Genomic DNA, 21,239 nt, shown 5'->3' with positions numbered 1-21,239 from the left:
CGCATTTGTGCGAGAAGGAAAGTGGTGTGGGCGGTGGCGACCCAAAGTGAAATTGCCTGCTTCATCTATTCCTTCCATGGATAAGGCTCTGTTCAAGGGAGGTAGGCGAAAGTCGCTGTACCAATCTGGAACATCTACAAATGGGATGTCCAGGGTACTGAAGAAATGTTCTAGATCTTCTGGTACTCTGAGGTTTGCAGTGCGACCTTGATGAGTCACAGATAAACAAAATGGGAACTTCCAGCGATAAAGAATTGATCTGGCTCTTAATGCTTCCAGCAAGGGCTTTAGTTCCCTTCTGCGTTGGAGTGTGATATTAGAGAGATCTTGGTAGATTTTAATTTCTGTGCCTTGAAAGAGTATTTGGTTGCGACCTCTGGCTTTTAGAAGAATTTCTTCTTTCAGGGGAAATTCAGAGAGACAGCAGACTGTGTCTCTGGGGGGGGGGGGTCTGTGTTTCTGCCTCTTGGGCGCAATGCTCTGTGGATGCGTTCGAATGAAATCAGAGTACCAGGGGGCCTTTCTAGGAGATTGTTAAAAATGTCGGCCACTGTTTGAGAAAGACGATCGGGGTCTATGGTTTCTGGGATACCCCTTACTCTCAAGTTGCATCTTCTCCTCCTATTGTCTAGGTCTTCCATATGGCGATTAATCTCCCTGAGATGGATGGCATGCGACTCTGTGACTTGTTGTACTTGGCAGAGGGAGACATCATGGCGGGCCTGTGTTGATTCTATGTCATCCACTCTCAGTGCCATTGCCTGAATGTCTGATCTTAAGTCTGAAATGGCTGCCTGCACTGTATATTTTATATCTGCAGCTACACTGCGTAAGTCATCTAGGTTAAGAGCAAGAGGGGTTGGGTCCCTGCTCTGTGTCTATTGCGGCCGCCATGTGAGCTCCGGCGCGCCGTGGGCTGTAGCTGGGGGGACGGGAAGTACGAGCGGAGGTGGATTGTGAGGCCTGTGCTCTTTCCCTGGGCCGTGAGCGGAAGATCTCGGGGATCTGAGCACTTAACTGTGTCCTCGGCGAGCGGGTCGCTGACATACTCCTCGGCGTCCTCACCATGTCCCAGTAGCTTAGTAACGGAGAGAGTTCTGTTTAGCTGTGGAACGCTAATGTAGAAGGACCTCGTGGAGCGGGAGCTCTTGTCTCACACGTCCATCTTGGATCGGCTCCAGGCCACGCCCCAGATTTTTGATGTTTGGGGTTTCTAAGTAATTTTCTAGCAAGAAATACAGATTTTTACTTGCAAACAACAAATGTCAGAAAAAGGCCTGGTCTTTAGGTGGTTAATATCTTTAAACAATTGTCATACCAATATCCAATCCACATGTCCAGTCAGCTTTTTAGCCAGGTATTTTCTTCAACTTAGTTATTCCTAATCATCTATTAAACTAACCAAAGATATGGGGTGTATTTTATAAAGCAGTGAATGTGTCACCAAATATCCACTGCAGGTTTATTGATTATTGTCATTTTAAATATATGAACCATGAAGATACACTAATGCCCTGTACACACGATCGGACATTGATCAGACATTCCGACAACAAAATCCATGGATTTTTTCCGACGGATGTTGGCTCAAACTTGTCTTGCATACACACGGTCACACAAAGTTGTCGGATAATCCGATCGTTCTGAACGCAGTGACGTAAAACACGTATGTCAGGACTATCAACGGGGCAGTAGCCAATAGCTTTCATCTCTTAATTTATTCTGAGCATGCGTGGCACTTTGTGTGTCGGATTTGTGTACACACGATCAGAATTTAACCGATCGGATTTTGTTGTCGGAAAATTTTATAGCCTGCTCTCAAACTTTGTGTGTCGGAAATTCCTATGGAAAATGTGTGATGGAGCCTACACATGGTCGGAATTTCTGACAAGGTCCTATCACACATTTTCCATCGGAAAAACCTATCGTGTGTACAGGGCATAACAGTGGTTGTTTAGTGAATGTCACATTCACTTCTAGTGTTACTGCTTATATACTTAAAACGTAATTCCAGACACTATCAGTTGAATAGATTTACAATCTCTAGTAGCCCTTTAAATCTAAGGTGCCTTTATTTGCTAGACTTGCTCCAGGAAACATATTAAGCTGACTCATCATACCCTCCCCAGTTAGTACAGATCACACTTGCCTATAAGGCAATTGTCAAAATCAGCAAGGCTGGTATAATAGAAAACAATACTGGTGTTATGTCTCTGCTTTGCCATTCACAAAAGGCTATTAGGGACAGCTTTGTCATTCACAAATAGTAAGAACGCTAATAGGGACTAAAAACCTATGAATTAGGATTTAAAGTTTATCTAAACGCAAAACATATATTTTGGATAGAGTGGAGATGGAATAGAACACTTGTCAGTTTTTATTGGTGTCTGTGCCCCCCCGTTATGGAGATTCACCCTCTCTCTCTTTGTCCTGTTATCATTGAAAGCAAAATTAAAGAAAAGCCTAAGTTTTGGGTAGTAGTAGAGGAGAAAACTTTCAATGGGGGCCCTAGTTCTGGTTACCCTGGTGACACCATGGGGTTCCTCCTACTTCCTATTTTGGCTATAGGACAGGAAGTGAAAAGGGAATCTCCCCAATGGGAAAGTGTTGGATAGCGACATGGTTTAATATCTTACTTCTGGTATTTCACTTCCTGGTTGACACAGCCAGGTAGAAATGAAACACATCAAAGCTTTGTGATCAGAAGAACAATGGCTTGGCACAAGCCCACCTGCTGTGACATGTAAGATTACAGGCTTCAAAGAGAATAAGAGCTAGCTGAGAAAGCACAGGGCTAATGGAGCTGCCCCTAGTGGACAATACAACATGCTTCCTGGAGAATGGGCAGACATTTGGAGGAATACCTCTCGGCAATATCTATTGGATGAAAGGCAAATGGGGGTGGCTACGAGTGGGCGTGTATGTTTGAATGAAAGAGCACACACACAGGGGATTCGGTCTCTCTGCCTCTTGCTCTCTCTCCGCTGAGGTTGCTCTGTGCAAGCCTCATGTGGCTAGGCCATCTTGAGGCCTTGCTCTGGGTGTTGGTTTCAGCCTAGACTCCATGCAACATTGAGCTCCCTCCTTGTACACCTGGAGACCAGCCGATAGGATGTGTTAAGTATAAGTCTTGTATTGTGTTCTGATTGTAAGCTTTTTAACATTGCAATTTCGTGTAATACCTTTATATTAGGTTTTTCCTAATTCTGCTGTTTTAGTACATTCCTACTTTATTGGGAAATAAATGTAACTTGTTTACTAAGCAGAGATGTTTGTTATATCGTTGTGCTTATCATACTCTTGCAGATTAGACTAATTATAGGGATTAGACAAATTAATACACAGATATAATATTAATTATTATATCGATTACTTCATTTGGCACCCAGAAAAGCGTGTGAATTTTATCTTTACACAGGATCCACAAAAACCTAATGTATTTTTTTTGTCTTGAGTCCCTGTAAGCATAAATTCTCAAATACACCCAGAACTGAAAATCATCTCTAGTGTGGACAAATATGCCTTGTGTCTTGTAGGCTGTACAACTACAAGTCGCTGTTAGGTTTAAACGGCTTTGTATCAGTTTTTTTTTTGTTTGTTTGTCTATGCATTGTAAGCAACTCTGTTAAAAACAGGTTAGACGAGCTTCAGTGTAGACTAAGATGCAAATTAGCATATCAATGGATATTCCCCAGAAAGCATGTGGTAATCCTAAAAGCCACATAGAACCTACAGGACATATGTGCTCAGATACAAGGTAGCCGATAATGCCACAGTAAGTGTGGTGAGTCTTTTCTATGGATATGCAAAAGTTTAATGGTTTTGAAGGATATCAGGTAAAAGTGGTAATGAATAAAGAATATTGAATGGTAGAAGAGCGATTTGTTTTTTTTGTGAGTTGTAAGAGCTAACCATAATTGAGTTTGGTTTATTACTCAGTGCAGTGTTGGAACGTTAGTACAAATAGAATTGTGTATTGTGTGGATTGTATGGTTGTGAAATGGAACTTGTGTATACATATGTTAAAAAGTACGCTTCTGCCAATTATCATTCATGTGCAGATGAACCTCTTAAAAGCCAGTGTAAGGTACTATTGTCTCAGTGTCAGCAACTTAATAACAAATTATTGGGTAAACAGCTAAAAAAAGAAAGTTAAAAAAGAAAGGTTGGCAAATGAAATTGCAGTGTTGCTCAGAATTAAATTTATATCTGAGCAAATGGAGGGGAAGTGGGAAGCAGAGAGATGTCTCGGGGAGGACATAGAGGAAATCAGTGAAAACCTTCTAAAGATTGCAACAGCCTCCAGTAGTGAGATGGATGAATTGCGGGCTACAGCAGGTAATTTGTCAGAAAGAAACAGTGAGCTACAAGAACACCTTCAGAGGTGCAGCATGGACTGTGATATGAAGAGCAAACTTTTAGAGTCATTGCGAATAAAGGTGTCAGAGATGGAAGAGTTGGTTATGTCTTTAAAAAGAAAATTAGCAAATGCACACTCCCAGCTTCTTACTAGAGAGCAATGTATAGTATCGCTCAATGAGCATGAAGGAACATGCTAATTGGCCAATATCTGCACAATCAATGAGGAGAAGGGCTGTGATGAAACACAGTCTGCTATTGCACCCATAGCTTCAAAGCAGAATAACAGTTTGATTACAATCCAAGAGAGACTTACTTTGTGCCAGATTCTGGGTGAATTTAATGCCCTGGAATAACCAGTGAGTCTGTCCAATAAATTTGAGGCTCTAGTCCTTAAATTTCATTTGAGTAATGAGGATGCATGTTCTCTTCTGAAAGCATGGCTACCAGGACCTTTGGCAGGCCAGTTATCTGCACAGGTTAATGATAACTTAGCAGATGCAGAGGTGCAGAGGAAAGAGTTGCAGCGTATTGTGGACAGTCGTGATAATGGTATGAGTGATTTACAACGAATGAAATTTAGGAGAGGAGATGATCCAATATTGTTCTGCAGTGAGTATCTTGCATCGTATATGAAAGTGTTCAACTGTCCTGACTTATTGGAGGATGATACAAGTTTCATATACTCAATGTCAAACTCAGTGTTATGTAAGCTATCCCAATAGAATGGCTCTGAGGAATGCTAGATCCTACCAAAATGTTGTCAATATCCTGCAAGACTTCTGTCAAGAGTCCAGTGATAGGGAATATGGGTCAAAGGCAGGTGTATCTGTAATAAGCAGAGGTACAGGAAGGCAGAGAGAGAGTTCAGACGTTCTAAATGGAATAGACATGGACATAGATTTCGTAAAGCCCTTAACATTGCTAACATGGAGCAGGAAACCCCAGAAATATAGGTATCTGCAACAAAAACCCCCACCCAGGACAGGGACATCACAGCGCAAAGGCCTGATATGAAAGATAGCAGCCAGGACAGATCACACAGTTCTGAAGAAGAGATAAGAAATGAGAGTACACACCCTAAAAACAGCCAGCAACAAGACTGGATGAACATTCCAATCTTTGCCCCCTGGGCTAATCTACCATTCTGGCTTGTATGTGGTTGGACGCAAATTGCATTGCCATTTTTCCTGAGTAATATGGCAAAGTTTATCAATACTGATTGCTTACTATAGGAAAATATGGCAAATGTTCCTTAGCTTTGCAATTAATAGGAAAAGGCTTGGGGGACTGAAAAAGTCAATTGGCATGATAATTGTGTGTAATCACTGTCTTTTTGTTCCTTTTTCAGAGACCTTGGAAGAAGTTAAAACTGGTTTGGATACTAATGTCTGTGTTTTGTTTGCAGGTTCTTCAAAGTGAGAACAGTGGGCACATTTAGCAGAACAAGGGGTTATGTTATTGTAAATGCATAATCGATCACATGGTACCATGAGCTCATTAATTAGTAATTGTTTGCAAACAATAAAAAAATAAGATAAACAATGGTCAGGCATTAATGGATTAAAGAGTTATAAATGAAGTTACAAATATTGTGATGAGGTACAGATGTTTTGTTTTTTGTTTTCCCCATTAATTAATTGTCTTTCAGATGGAAATGAGTACTTACTCTTCTCAGAAGGAAAATCCATGGATGTCGTTAGTTAAAAGTTGAGTGTTTGTCATTGTTTTATGGTGGTTGTCTAGTCATGTTGTTTTCGTGTGATAATGGGCAGAATTTTAATTTCTTTTTGTTATTAATTTTTACATTTTTTTAATATTTTTGGTATTTGTTTAATCATCCATTTTATTTTTGTTTGTTCAGGTGGAAAAATTATTGTTTAGTCCACCTGAAAGGGGGATAATTGGCTATTCTGTCAATTAGCAGCTGAATAGATGGTCATGGGAATATGTCCTCCAGCTGAATACATTTTGTTTATTTAAGACAAAAGTTGTTGGTAGGAAGCCATTCTAGCCTCTGGAGTTCGTTTTTTTTCTCTTTGTTTTATGTTCATTCAGGTGGAAAGAGTTCCAAAAGGTTTAGCCTTTGTCCACCTGAAAGGGGAGTTAGTGCATAGATCTTAAAGATAGATAAATGCATTGTTTTTTTTAGTGTTTAAATTGAGAATTTTGAGAGTCAAAATTGACGCTCGTTTTGTTTTTAAATTTTTGATCATATCATGGGGATCCATTTTAGAGTGGGTTCAGCCTAAAGAGGTCATGGTTGTTTTGATAGTTTGGTCAGAGTTGCAGAATCCAGGAATACTAAGTTCCTGGGTTCCAAGGAAGGTACTGTAAATAAACGTAGCAAGTGAGAAGATATTATGGATAAGAATTTGATTCTGCTCTTGTGTTTCACTTCCAGAGTCCTAGTGGAGCGAGATTGGAGAGGTCTCTGGAACATGGATGACAGATGCTCATCTGGTTGGCAATTTGTCTGTGCCATACCACACCGCAAATTTGTTCTGATAGACATCAGGAGAGAAGGGATGAACTAAAAGATTCAGTTTAATACTTGTTTTTGCTTATGGACAATTTAGGGCCAATGCTAAATCTGAAGGACTGTGCCCATCAACAAGACTTGTGAAACATTTTTGCCGGAGACTCTCCTGATATATGCAAACATGCTATTAATACATGTGCAATGGGTTGGAGGTTGGGGAAGGAATATACACATCCAATCTATCAGAACATGAAATGTGAAATATATGTTTTTTTTTGTTGGAAGGAGGAATTGAAAGAAGAAAAGGTTTTTAATGTATGACATGTATTGACGTAACGGAAGTAATATGGTGCAGGTACCCAGGAGACTAGTGCTTATACATGATAAGGTGTCAGTTGGCCAGACTAGAGGTTGGCCAGGTGACACATCAATGGGGTGAAAATTTCCTTGTAGGGGGGATACGCCTGGTTGATGTCTCACCTGAGAGGTTGAAACCCGGCACAGGGAAGGCCAGTGAATACACACAGGAGCATGCTCCGTTAGATAAAGGGAACAAAATGCTGGCTACCAGGGTACAGTATGCCTTCACCACATGGTGCTGCAACATCCCACAGTGGTTGATAAAAACCTATTGCCCTATAAGTGCTGAATATACACTGAATCAAGTGTGGTTATTGTACCAGTGACTTACTCCCAGAGATGTGCAGACACAGAATGAGTTTCATGCAGGATGCTTATTTCTGAGTAGTAACCCGAAAGAGGAGGGATGTATTCAGCACTATATTGGGGGAATAGGTGCTGGGATGGGTGTTGTTAATGGAGTGGACATCGGCCTCCTGAGGAACAAACTCACAGCCATGGCTTCAGACAGGGCTTTGTTACTCAGAGAGATTGGTGGCATCCTTGATAACATTCAACAAAGTCACATAAATACCCATGTTAAAGTGGCTCAAGATTTTGTCAACCATGTTGGGAGGTTGGTAGGGAATGTGATGGTATAGGACAGAAATCTGTCATTGGCTCTGGCGTGCATGCAGTGGCAGGTGGAAGTGTCAACCAGCATGGAGCTGATTGTACAGTCTCTATATGAGGGACAGAGGCCTGATGAGTTAGCATCACTGCTCAGTAAGACTTTGCCAAAACACATCGCTTACACTGATCCAATGTGGTGGGAATTGTAGTTCTGCAACAGCTGGAAGGCCACCAGTTTGAGACCCCTGCACTAGAGGGTGCCTTGAACCTAACTATAGGTAGAGGTGCATGGTATACCCTGGGCATGGTCTCTGAAATCCAGGCACAGGGATGGAATTGTGTGGGTTTTGTCATTGTTGCAGATTTGTATGTGTTGTTAGACTTGATATTTATATAGAAGGGTCGCCCAGTTATCTGTGCAAGCTGGGGGATGAAGTGATGATAGGGTCTCTGCATACAAATTAGAGACTTTGATGCCAAGTCAGAGCCCTGCAATACCGCTGACATGCCAGAATTGCAGTAGGAAAGGCCATTGTGAGCGAACCTGCCTAATCCCGGCCTGTATCTACACTGAGGAGTTATAGGAGGTTGGGAGTGGGATGAGTAATTTGATGGGTCATAGGTATATATGTATATATTATGGTAATGGGTTGATTTATGTCATGGTATAGTGTGATAAAGGTATATTTTAAGCTAGTAATATGGGCAAAAGGCCCTCCTCGAGACTCTATATCTGAAAGCTGGTTGTTATGTTGCTCTGAATGTGTGTTGGTGAATGGTGAGTGAATGGACACCCCAGGCCTGTACTGCACCCCGTCCTGAAGATATCGGAAAGAAGAAGACACAGGATGGTGACATAGAAGCTGTCGCTGAAGAATGCTGGAGGTGTGTCACTCAGTGGCAAAGCGGCACGTGTTGGGAAACACAGCACGTTAGGACCGTTATGGACTGTTCCACAGAAGCTGGTTCTGAGGCCTATGTTGAGAGGCACAACACGCGTTAAGACATTTATGGACTGTTCCATAGGGGCTGTTTCTGCACATGTTGAAAAACACAACACGTTAAGACAGTTAAGGACTGTTCTATAGGTATTGGATTGGAAACAAATGTTGGAGAGAAAACAGTTATGGACTATTCAATAGGAGCCGTGTCGGAAGAAGGGTGGTATGCGCCCTTTAGGCGCAAAGCGGCTTATGTTGGATAGCGACATGGTTTAATATCTTACATCTGGTATTTCACTTCCTGGTTGACACAGCCAGGTAGGAATGAAACACATCAAAGCTTTGTGATCAGAAGCAGAATGGCTTGGCTCAAGCCCACCTGCTGTGACATGTGTAATTACAGGCTTCAAAGAGAATAAGAGCTAGCTGAGAAGTCACAGGGCTAATGGAGCTGCTCCTAGTGGACAATACAACATGCTTCCTAGAGCATGGGCAGACATTTGGCGGAATACCTCTCGGCAATATCTATTGGATGAAAGGCAAATGGGGGTGGCTATGAGTGGGCATGTATGTTTGAATGAAAGAGCACACACACAGGTGATTCGGTCTCTCTGCCCCTTGCTCTCTCTCTGCTGAGGTTGCTCTGTGCAAGCCTCATGTGGCTCGGCCATCTTGAGGCCTTGCTCTGGGTGCTGGTTTCAGCCTAGACTCCATGCAGCATTGAGCTCCCTCCTTGCAACACCTGGAGACCAGCCGATAGGATGTGTTAAGTATAAGTCTTGTATTGTGTTCTGATTGTAAGCTTTGTAACATTGCAATATCGTGTAATACCTTTATGTTAGGTTTTTCCTAATTTATTCCTAATTCTGCTGTTTATTCCTATTTTATTGGGAAATAAATGTAACTTGTTTACTAAGCAGAGGTGTTTGTTATATCATTGTGCTTATCAGACTCTTCCAGATTAGACTAATTATAGGGATTAGACAAATTAATACACAGATATAATATTAATTATTATATTGATTACTTCAGAAAGAGATAGCAAAAAAAAAAAATGACAGGGGTTATAAACCTCCCTTACGCTATCCAAAATTTTTTTAAAAAGTTTTGCCTCTAGTTATACATTAAATCTTTGCAGTACTTTCTCATTCTCCATAGTGCATACAAGATTATATCATTTCTGGATCCATATTACTGTACCTTATATCTGCTGAAATATGACACATTCAGGTTCTAAATAACATGCTTGTTTTCTGAGGAGGCAAATTATTCAGGATTTTGCAGATACCACTGATGTTCTATAAGGAAATGTTGCTAAAACACTTGATATTGTTCTTCATAATAGCCTGGTACAGAAGTTGTGAATGAAAATGCTAGTGATGACTGTTTGTACTAGGATAAATAATGCCTTGTTTCCACTGAACGGATTGGTTCGGTTCGGTACGGTACGCTATTTTGGGTGTTTCCATTGTGAAAGCGGCCCATACAACCGAACCGTTCCATTCAGGGTCCTGCTTCACATGTGGGGCCATAGAAAATGGAACGGTTCGGTTAGGGCGGAGCTACGATACATTCCACTGATTGGCTGACAGAAAACCCTCTGCTGTGCTATGCTGAGGCATTTTTTCTAAACTCTGTATGGCCCCTTGTGGTCCCACTTGCAGTGGAAACGCTCACCAGAATAGACCGGACCATTCTAGGCCATTCAAACTGTACCGACCCGAACCGATCCGCTCAGTGGAAACAAGGCATAACTGGTTATACTTGAGGTGATTGAAGCCATATTAGTGCAATTGTGACAGAGAAAATTGAGTACTGTCCGTGATACTTTTTTTATTTGCACTAACATATCATTTTTCATGGACGAGCTTTCGGGGTGTATCCCCTTCTTCAAGGTCCAAACAGTACTGATTTACAAAAGTTTTAGCAGAAGGTAAAATGTTAAAAAAAAAATCTCTGAGGGAAAGGAAAAAGAAAAACAAACACATACAAATCAATACTATGGCAATGGTAATAAAGCTATCAGCAAGTGAGATAAGACAGAGGGAAAGCTATAGACTGGAGGGGGGTGGGGGTGATAGTCACAGAAGGGGGTCATAAAATTGTAGTATAGTGGGTGAGGAAACCAATATCTAAATTTAAGCCATTGTTTTTTGTGTAAAAAAGAAGTATCATTCTTAGCTCAAATGTTTTCCTTTCCTGGATAGTTCTGAAATTCCCTTTAAGAACTAAAACATTGCAGTCTTCTATAATGTGGACCGGTTGTGAGAAATGATGTCCCACAGGTGTGCAGAATCTGTCTTCCTTATGTTCCTTGATGGCATGTCTGTGCAAATTCATCCTCACTTGTAACTTTTGTCCTGTTTCCCCAACATAAGATCCTTTCTTATTATGATCCCGTGATAGTGAAGGTCCCATTTGTGTGTGTGATACTTTTAGATAGATTGATCTGGTTGCACAGTTTGCAGTGTTTTTTATTGCAGGGTTAAAAGACAAAAGGCAAAGAGTAGTTGTAAATGGATTCCTTTGGAACTAAACTTTGTTGGGGGGGAAGGTGGAGTACTTTTAACAGTAGCTCATTCTCCTCCAGTGATAACAGCTCTTGTGCTCTCAGTTGATGCTCCATCATTTCTGCTGCCATTTTCTCCTTCTCTCCTTTCTGACTGGTATCTTCTTTCTTCAGCCATTGGGCATCCATTGATGATGTAATTCCTGTGCATGCGTGCTGCTGTTACCTTATCCCAGCACCTAGCTGCTTTTGGCAGAGAGTATACACTGCACTGCAAATGTATAGCAGTAAATGTGAAAAAAAATGTTACAAAATAGGTAAAGCTGTAATTAGGCAGAAGAGACTTACACAATTTGTTTTACCAAAAAACTGTACCCCCTAGCAAAATTTTTTTCACATTTAGCTCAACTTTATGTTTGAGCTAAAAAGTACCTGTGTACAAAAGGATCAGTATTAGTCAAATTCTTTTCAGTCTATTTATTAACAAACTGTTAGATGAAATAAAAAGTAGTATTGTGCTGTTCTGCTTATCACACAATATAATGCAGGTTTATTAAATTTCTGCAGGATGATGATGTATGGTAAAAGGATCTTGCAAATTAAATTGTTGAAAAAAAATAAGGTTGCACACTTAGGTCATAGAATTAATACTGCCCTCATACAAAATGGACCTGGAGAAGGATTAGGGAATATATTGATTGAAGGAACCATCTGTTCACAGAAAAAATTTAGTTACTGTAGCTTCTAAACCAGCCACTATGTACTTTAAGATCATAGGAACTTATTTTTCCATTTCAGATTCAGCTATGATTTTATTTAAATTAAAATGTGCCAACTATGTCAATGCTACAGGCATTCTATGACATCATTTTGACTAGAATACTGCCCTAAGTGTGTTTTGTTGGTTACGATTGCCTTACTTTTTTTTTGTAGATTTCTTCTGAATAAAACGATGTGACTGTTTGTGATTGTGTGATCATAGAATGCAAAGCCTCTGACTTATCACATAGGAAGTAGGGTAGGAGTAGAATGCATATGTTAGCCTACAAAGGACAAAAGCAGTTAAGAATTTCGTTTTTTAACCACTTCAATACCTTAGGGCGCCTTGACTTTGTGCAGGGATATCTGAATGATGCCTGCAGCTACAGGCATCATTCAGATATCATCTGACAATTCTAGCACTAGACCTCCTTTGTAACTCTAAACTGGTAACCTGTAAAAATCTTCAAAGTGTCGCCTATGGAGATTTTTAAGTACCAAAGTTTGGTGCCATTCCATGAGTGTGCGCAATTTTAAAGCATGACATGTTAGGTATCTATTTACTTGGTGTAACATCATCTTTCACATTATACAAAAAAAATGGGCTAACTTTACTGTTTTGTTATTTTTTAGTTCATGAAACCATTTTTCTTCCAAAAAAAGGCGTTTGAAAAATTATTGCACAAATACAGTGCAAGATAAAAAGTTACAATGACCGCCATTTTATTTCCTAGGGTGTCTGCTAAAAAAACTTATATAATGTTTGGGGTTCTGAGTAATTTTCTAGCAAAAAAATGATGAAGTGGTTAATCTTTGCGAAACCTTTTTTTTGTTTTTTTTTGTTTTTTTTCGTAGCCTCCCTGGCGGTTTTCCCGAGTGTGGCTCAGGGTTAAAATTCAGGACCATTAGCGGTAACCCCGAGCCACACTCGGGATTACATCGCAGGATCCTGGTGTGGCTTTACTTACTTTGTCCCCGGGATCCTGCAACGTCCCCCGCTGTGTCTGCGGGTTCTGTCCTCCTCCGAAGCCTCTCCGTGCCAGGCTCCATTCCCTGCGAGCGGCGCGATGCACGGGGGCGGAGCCTGGCGGCAAATTCAAAAAATTGTAAAATCATAACACATACAGTACTGTAATCTTACAGATTACAGTACTGTATGAAATTATTTCACATCCCTTTTGTCCCCAGTGCTTTGTCCTATGCCCTGCATGCAGTTTTATGTTATATATACTGTTCTTTCTGCCTGGAAACTGGAGATTGTCCATAGCAAACAAAAAGTGTCCCTTTACATCAAAAGTGGCTTTAGACCAGCTAGAAAACAGCGATAGTAAATTAGAACACTTGCAGAATTGAGCGATAGTGAATCGTGGGGAAATTTATTTTATTATTAAATTTTTTTTTTTTAATAATTTATTTTTATTTATTATATTATAATTTATGTTTTTGTGTTTCAAACTTTATCATACCCGGGATATCTACTAGACTCTTGTTTGGACAGATTTAAGTGTGTTATTGTTAAGAATTACAGACCTACAATATAAAATGCCAAATTTCCATGCAAAATAATTGTACCGCTTTCAGCACCTAAAATCCGAAATAATCATACCGCCAGGAAGGTTAACAGAAGGAGAACATCAGTTCAGTAACTTCAGTAATATTACTCAATGGCAAGTGGCAATTGCAAAAGCAAAACTTTTGGGGAGCATAAAATGGGTACTAAAGACACAAGGGGGTTGACTTACTAAAACTGGATAGTGCAAAATCTGGTGCAGCTGTGCATGGTAGCCAACCAGCTTCTTGTTTTTTGTCAAAGCTTAATTGAACAAGCTGACGTTGGAAGCTGATTGGCTACCATGCACAGCTGCACCAGATTTGGCACTCTCTAGTTTTAGTATATTATTGCCTTGGTTTATACTATTCAAGTCCACACCAGCAAAATGGGGTCTAGATTTGGACACTACATTGTAAAAAAAAAAAAAAAAAGAAAAAAAGGCAATTTCAGATTTGGGTTACTAAACAAACCTGATAAAAAGTACAATTTTACAGGTTTAAACAAAAAAAGTATATAAAAGAATAGCAAGAGAACATTTTGGGAAATCTGATTGACTTAGGAGGTTCAGGAAGGATTTTGATTTCTTTATACTGACAAAGTTGGCAATTGCAAGCTCTAACTCAAAATTGCAGGAATTGAAGGAGATTTATCCCAAGGAATTTTGCAATACCGTAAGTGAAAACTGTTAATATAGAAATAACCTTTCAAAGTGATTTTTTTTTTCCTATGAAATTTTCCTTAAGATGATATTTTACTTTCATTATTAAAAGCCAAGAAAAAAAAGGCAATTGTTAAACAAAATCCTTCTTGCCATTGCTGAATGTTTCTAGTTACAGCATGCTAGGCAGGCTGCTAGGGGGTATATTGTAAAATACATTTTGAATATGTCAAGGTGACTATTTGAACTGTGCTCTTTTACATCCATGTCTGATACTTTTACTTTTTGCTTATGTTCATTAAAATTATAAAACACACTCTCCTTTCATTGTTGAATATATTCTGTCAACCAGAGGTAAATGAAAAATGAAACTCCTATGTTACAAAAGATTCTTTGAAAAGGTGAATTCAAAACACGACCAATGCCCTGTCTTTACAATGTTTAATTTGATGTTTTTCTTTGTCCATTTAATGAAAGCCCATAAAGAGGGTAAGATAACAGCTTGACATATGTACTTTTATGCTTGAGCTTCAGTTTCTTGGGTACAATGGAAAGGCCTCAACTATGTATAAAATACCACATGCACTTAACCTTATTGTTCCTGCTAATCTATCTAAATGACCTAGAGATCCTAAGTTGCTGAGTACAGGGGGCATTTTAATCCTCTAATGTATTTTATTCTTTGTGTTTGTGCTATATCCAGTAAGAAGGTTCACTCATATACCTGCCTAATGCTAATTAACTGATATAAATTAACCATTCCAGGACCACAGACTTCTGAATCATAAGATTTTTTTTTTTTAATTTTGGAGCCATGGTAGTTTAATCCATAATAGGTATTTCATTTGTAAAAGATCCCAGCATAGTATGTACTTTTTCCTCTGGACAGGTATTACTTTAATTTGGAAGAAGCTTTGAATGTATATGTTTCAATTGATAGGTTTTAATTATCTTTAATTAAATTAGTTTCTTCCTTTTCAATTTTTCATCACAATGCACACTGATAAAAAAAGACCAGCTTGCATAAATTGTTAGTGTTGTACTAAGGTACGAGTAATTCATTATTGAGTGTATAGGAATTGATGTGACAGAACTATAAGTGCACATAAATGCAAATGTGAGGGTTTATGCAAATGAAAGTATTTTATTTATTTATTTGATGATATTCTTTGAAATTTTTATTTACATTTAATTTTTTTCTGCATTGGAGGCTGGGCTAGGTTGAAAGACCCTGATTCAACCTCCCTATGCATTTCTGCATTAGCAGATCGCGTATATTAGTGATCTGCTGCTCACTGCTATGCAGGAATAGGTAAATAGTGAGCGAATTGTTCCCCCAAGTTCAAGATTTAACTCAAATGGTTTGTGTTAATCAAGGTAAGTTAATGAAATCCTGATATTCCACTGGTTGCTCAAACAGATCAAGGTATACACCTTCCTTAAGGATTTTATATGGTACCAATCCACACATATATTGTACAAAATGACACATAATCATATAGGATACATAACAATAATAAATATAAAGATAAACATTTGTCAACCCACCTCCTCACACATACATCAACATACAGTGTGACAGACCTAGCCGGGAAAGAGACTTTTGGAGGGGACTGTATGCTAGCCTCTTGCCGATCTATCGGGGGCTCTTGCATTTGGGGGAACGGTGCACTTTGTGAGCTGTATGCCTGGGGACCCTTGAGGTGGTATTATTGTGGATTCGGGTCCTGGTCCCCCAGGACACACAGACTCTGGGGACCCTGGATTTGCCATATTGGAATAGTGGCTGATTCATAATGCTGGGACAGATACTGTTAGGAGATGCTGATGTAAATTCCAACACCTGTCTGTCTATTGTCTGCTAAAATGTGTATTGTAAATAAGTCTACTATGGGATCCAAGAGTCATTAGATCCCCATTGTTATTTGTGTTAATTAACTCTGCTATTGTGTGAAGAAGAGTCTATGTTGATTGTGATAATGTTGATTGGATTTTCTGAACTACAAGACGGCCAGTCTGGCCTAACGGTCATGTCTGAGTCATCTAGGCTGTCTAAAGGGATTAGTTAATTAGCTCATGTTAATTAGGTTAATTAGGCTACAGCTGTATTGTTAGAGTAATATGAGCAGGTAGGTCTGCACCTCCACTTTTAGTGTATAAAAGCCTGTATATTGCAATAAAGTGAGATTCCTGTTTGAACTTACATACAGCCTGCCTGGTGTTTGTTCTGAGCTATCACAATTGGACTAGAATGGCACAGAGCTGTAGTTCTAATCCCGGAGCATTGGATGACCGAGCAATCAGATGTTGCGATCTGCAATCTGATTCAATAGCTGCAGTGGAGTGTCGGGAGAGTGGAACCGAGCGAGCAAGGGGCTCGTTACATACAGTATCTCACAAAAGTGAGTACACCCCTCACATTTTTGTAAATATTTTATTATATCTTTTCATGTGACAACACTGAAGAAATAACACTTTGTTACAATGTAAAGTAGTGAGTGTACAGCTTGTATTAAAGTGTACATTTGCTGTCCCCTCAAAATAATTCAAACACACAGCAATTAATGTCTAAACCGCTGGCAACAAAAGTGAGTATACCCCTAAGTGAAAATGTCCAAATTAAGCCTAAAGTGTCAATATTTTGTGTGGCCACCATTATTTTCCATTACTGCGTTAACCCTTTTGGGCATGGAGTTTACCAGACCTTCACAGTTTGCCACTGGAGTCCTCTTTCACTCCTCCATGATGTCATCACAGAGCTGGTGGATGTTAGAGACCTTGCACTCCTCCACCTTCTGTTTGAGGATACCACACAGATGCTCAATAGAGTTTAGGTCTGGAGACATGCTTGGCCAGTCCATCACCTTTACCCTCACTTCCTTAGCAAGGCAGTGGTCGTCTTGGAGGTATCATGTTGGAATACTGCACTGCAGCCCAGTCTCCGAAGGGAGGGGATCATGCTCTGCTTCAGTATGTCACAGTACATGTTGGCATTCATGGTTCCCTCAATGAACTGTAGCTCCCCTGTGCTGGCAGCACTCATGCAGTCCCAGACCATGACACTGAGCACGTGCACTCAAATTCTTTGGTCGACCATGGCAAGGCCTATTCTGAATGGAACCTGTCCTGTTAAACATCTGTATGGTCTTGGCTGCAGCTCAGTTTCAGGGTCTTGGAAATCTTCTTATAGCCTAGGCCAGTGATGGTGAACCGTGGCACCCCAGATGTTTTGGAACTACATTTCCCATGATGCTCAACTACACTGCAGAGTGCATGAGCATCATGGGAAATATAGTTCCAAAACATCTGGGGTGCCAAGGTTCACCATCACTGGCCTAGGTCATCTTCATGTAGAGCAACAATTCTTTTTTTCAGATCCTCAGAGAGTTTTTTGCATGAGTTTCCATGTTGAACTTCCAGTGACCAGTATGAGAGAGTGAGAGCGATAACACCAAATTTAACACACCTGCTCCCCATTCACACCTGAGACCTTGTAATAACTAACGAGTCACATGACACCGGGAAGGGAAAATGGCTAATTGGGTCCAATTTGGACATTTTCAATGTGTACTCACTTTTGTTGCCAGCGGTTTAGATAATAATGGCTGTTTGTTGAGTTATTTTGAGGGGACAGAAATGTACAATGTTTTACAAGCTGTACACTCAATACTTTACATTGTAGCAAAGTGTCATTTCTTCAGTGTTGTCACATGAAAAGATATAATAAAATTTTTACAAAAATGTGAGGGGTGTACTCACTTTTGTGAGATACTGTATATGATGACGTTATACTGCACTGGTCACAGTATGTAAAAAATAAATTGAAATAATTTTTTTCAATTTCTTAATTTTCCAAAAAATTATGACAAAAAAATTACAACTTCAAAAAACTTGCCATCCCTCTTACTAAATATTTGGACTGTTTACTTTCCAAAAAGGTATCATTTGGGGGATATTTGTACTGTCCTGACATTTTTGGGCCTCATGAAATAAGGCTGTCAGTGCATCAGGATTGATCAATTTTCAGATATATACCAAAGTTTTTGGACTCTAGAATTTTCCTACAGACTAAATAATATATACTGATTTAGGTTATTTTCACCAAAGAAATATAGCAGAATACATTTTGGCCATAATTTTCTGAAGAAAGATTATTTATTTGCTACATTTTAAAGCAGAAACAAAGAAAATTTTGTTTTTGTTTTGTTCCCAAATTTTCTGTCTTTTTTTGTTTATTTAGCAAACAATATTTAAATACCACCAAAAGAAAGCTCTAGTTTTGTTAACAAAATTATATGTGAAATTGAGTACAGTGTTGCATGACAGCACAATTCAAAGTGCAACAGCGCTGAAAGCTGAAAATTGGCCTGGGCAGAAAGGGGGTAAAATTTCCCTGTATTGAAGTGGTTAAATCTGGCTAAGAGTTCAGTGCCATGTGTTGCTGGGGCTTGTTGTTCAGTCAAAGGTTTGGCACTGCTTTCTGTGTCCAATAATATTTCCAGATCTCCTGCGATGTTAAGAGGGGAGAACCCTGTACACAGGGCCGGGGCATCCATTGCTTTATTGAAAGGATAGCTCCCATCCTGGCTCAGCCTGATGGTTCTGAAACTGGACCCCCAGATTCAAAAAGCTCAGGTGGAGAGATTTTCTTTCAGAAGCAAAGAGTGCCCCCATGTCCTTTTCAGTAAATATCTTTGTACCAAGTGCACTGTGTGGACCATACATTTAAACATGATGATCATATCTTCCCTTAACTTCCTCAGTTCAGATAATTGTTCTTCATTTCTGAGCTACTCTATGCCTCTTATGAGTTTGGATGCCCCTATCTTCACTCTCTCTATTTCCCCACATTCCTTTTTGTGAACTGGTGCCCAAAATGGAACTGCATATTCCAGACGAGAGCTTACTAATGCCCTGTACAGGGGTGAGATTTTGTCTCTCTATCTGGAGTCAATGAGGTTGATTTACTACAGGCAAGCATGCTGTTAACTTTGCAAGACATTTTCTCTTTGCAAGCTTTTTGAATATGGTGACTACCATCATCCAATTAAATACAAGCAAAAATAATGTTTTTTGTTCTGCTCTCATGTAATTGGATATTTTTTGCAAAATTAAATGGTTGGATATTTTACATTCAGTATACCTCTTAATACAATAAATTATTTTGTTGCTTTAGAATCTGCAGCTTGAAATGATGTTCTGTTATTTAGTCTGATCTACCAGAATACCCAGATCCTTTCCAATATTGATTCCCCCAGTTGTTTCTCCCCTAAAATAGTTAACTAAAATAAACACTATTAGATTAATATAAGGTTTACAAATGTAATTGTTTATTGGCATAATTTATCAATTGTATTGCGCAGTCATTTTTTTGTCATATTACAGAAATAAACATAAAGAAACATTTTTAAAAATAATTTCACAAAATCAGATTAGGCAGCACAGGTAAACTGTAAAATGCTTATGCTATATTTGGTGTCGTTGGCTATAATCCTCTTCAAAACACTGTGCTGCCTCCTGGTCCAAGTGCATGGTCCTTGTTTATTTTAAATTATTATATAAAAAATGTATATCCCAGAAAGGATAATAACCACATATTTTGTTATTAAAGTTCCTGCAATGAAAATAGATCTGTACAGCAACATCAAAAAAGGAGTATTTTCATTTGCGATAATGCAAAACTGCAATTTAGCAGCATCATTTGTGAATACATTAATTGTTTCTGAAACTGCAGCTTATTACATTTTAATGAAACCTAACTGAATACATTAGTGTAAAGCATCTTGTGTCCAGATGTTGGGTTTAAACTGATAATGCTGGAAACAATGAACAGGTCTTATAGCTTTGAAAATAGAGCCCTCTGTACTCGTTGTGTTCCTCTGGACCTTTAAAAAAAGGAAAGAAATGGATTAAGACAAGGAATACATGTGTCACATTCAGATAGCAGGAATACAAATATCAACCACCAAAAATGTTATAATAAAGGCAATAACAAATTCATAACCAACAGTTCATGGAGCTGCTGCATTAACCCAGTTAAAAGATATTCTTTATCAGGATCATTTTTTTATGTTTTTCTTTCAAAATAAAGAAGACACACTGTGCAAGACACATATCTTATACTATAAAACTGATGGCAAATAAAGTCTTATGTTGATGCTCGCTGGGCCATAAACTTAAATCAAATAGAATTAGCCAATAACTTTATGCTCAAATGCACCTTTGCTTTGCATGTTTTACATATAGCCTGTGTTCTGAAAAAGGTACCTTTTCAAAAACTTTTTTCTGTTTGTTTTTACTATTTCTTCAGGGAAATCCCAGTGTCCACTTTCCTGGAACCATACTGGAGATACAAACTGCTACAATCTGTGTGAAAGCATGGTTTATCTCCAATGGTTCAACAGACTTTTGCACAGTTATGCCCCGTACACACGGTCGGATTTTCCAATGGAAAATGTCCGATCGGAGCGTGTTGTCGGAAATTCCGACCGTGTGTGGGCTCCATCGGACATTTTCCATCGGATTTTCCGACACAAAAAGTTGGAGAGCAGGAGATAAAATTTTCCGACAACAAAATCTGTTGTCGAAAATTCCGATCGTGTGTACACAGATCCGAAGGACAAAGTGCCACGCATGCTCAGAATAAATAAAGAGATGAAAGCTATTGGCCACTGCCCCATTTATAGTCCCGACGTACGTGTTTTACGTCACCGCGTTTAGAACGATCAGATTTTCCGACAACTTTGTGTGACCGTGTGTATGCAAGACAAGTTTGAGCCAACATCCGTCGGAAAAAATCCTAGGATTTTGTTGTCGGAATGTCCGATCAATGTCCGACCGTGTGTACGGGGCATTAGAACTAGTGTGCACCAATTAACACATCCTACTCAGAGGGCATTATTGTTGCTGAGTGAGCAGAGAAGATGATACTGCAAATGGGTATTCCTGCTTAGGGAGCAGGATAATTGATTGGTGCACAGTTTTTTTTTACTTGCATGTGTGTGCAT

At 39.3% G+C, this 21,239-nt stretch overlaps 1 protein-coding gene across 1 annotated transcript in view; it reads right to left on the bottom strand.

The window, feature by feature from the left end:
* Positions 1-19,540: 19,540 nt before the first annotated feature.
* CCSER1 (coiled-coil serine rich protein 1) overlaps positions 19,541-21,239 on the bottom strand; it is a 1,308,521-nt gene continuing 1,306,822 nt past the window's right edge. The window contains exon 10 of the mRNA XM_073601043.1: positions 19,541-20,117. Within this exon, the coding sequence (XP_073457144.1) occupies positions 20,001-20,117 (117 nt within the window). The 3' untranslated portion in view covers positions 19,541-20,000. The remainder of the gene's footprint in view (positions 20,118-21,239) is intronic.

Source organism: Aquarana catesbeiana, linkage group LG01, assembly GCF_042186555.1.
Source record: "Aquarana catesbeiana isolate 2022-GZ linkage group LG01, ASM4218655v1, whole genome shotgun sequence".
NCBI classification, from domain to species: domain Eukaryota; kingdom Metazoa; phylum Chordata; class Amphibia; order Anura; family Ranidae; genus Aquarana; species Aquarana catesbeiana.
The sequence above is the reverse complement of the archived record's forward strand: the minus strand, read 5'-3'. Positions and strand labels throughout refer to the sequence as shown.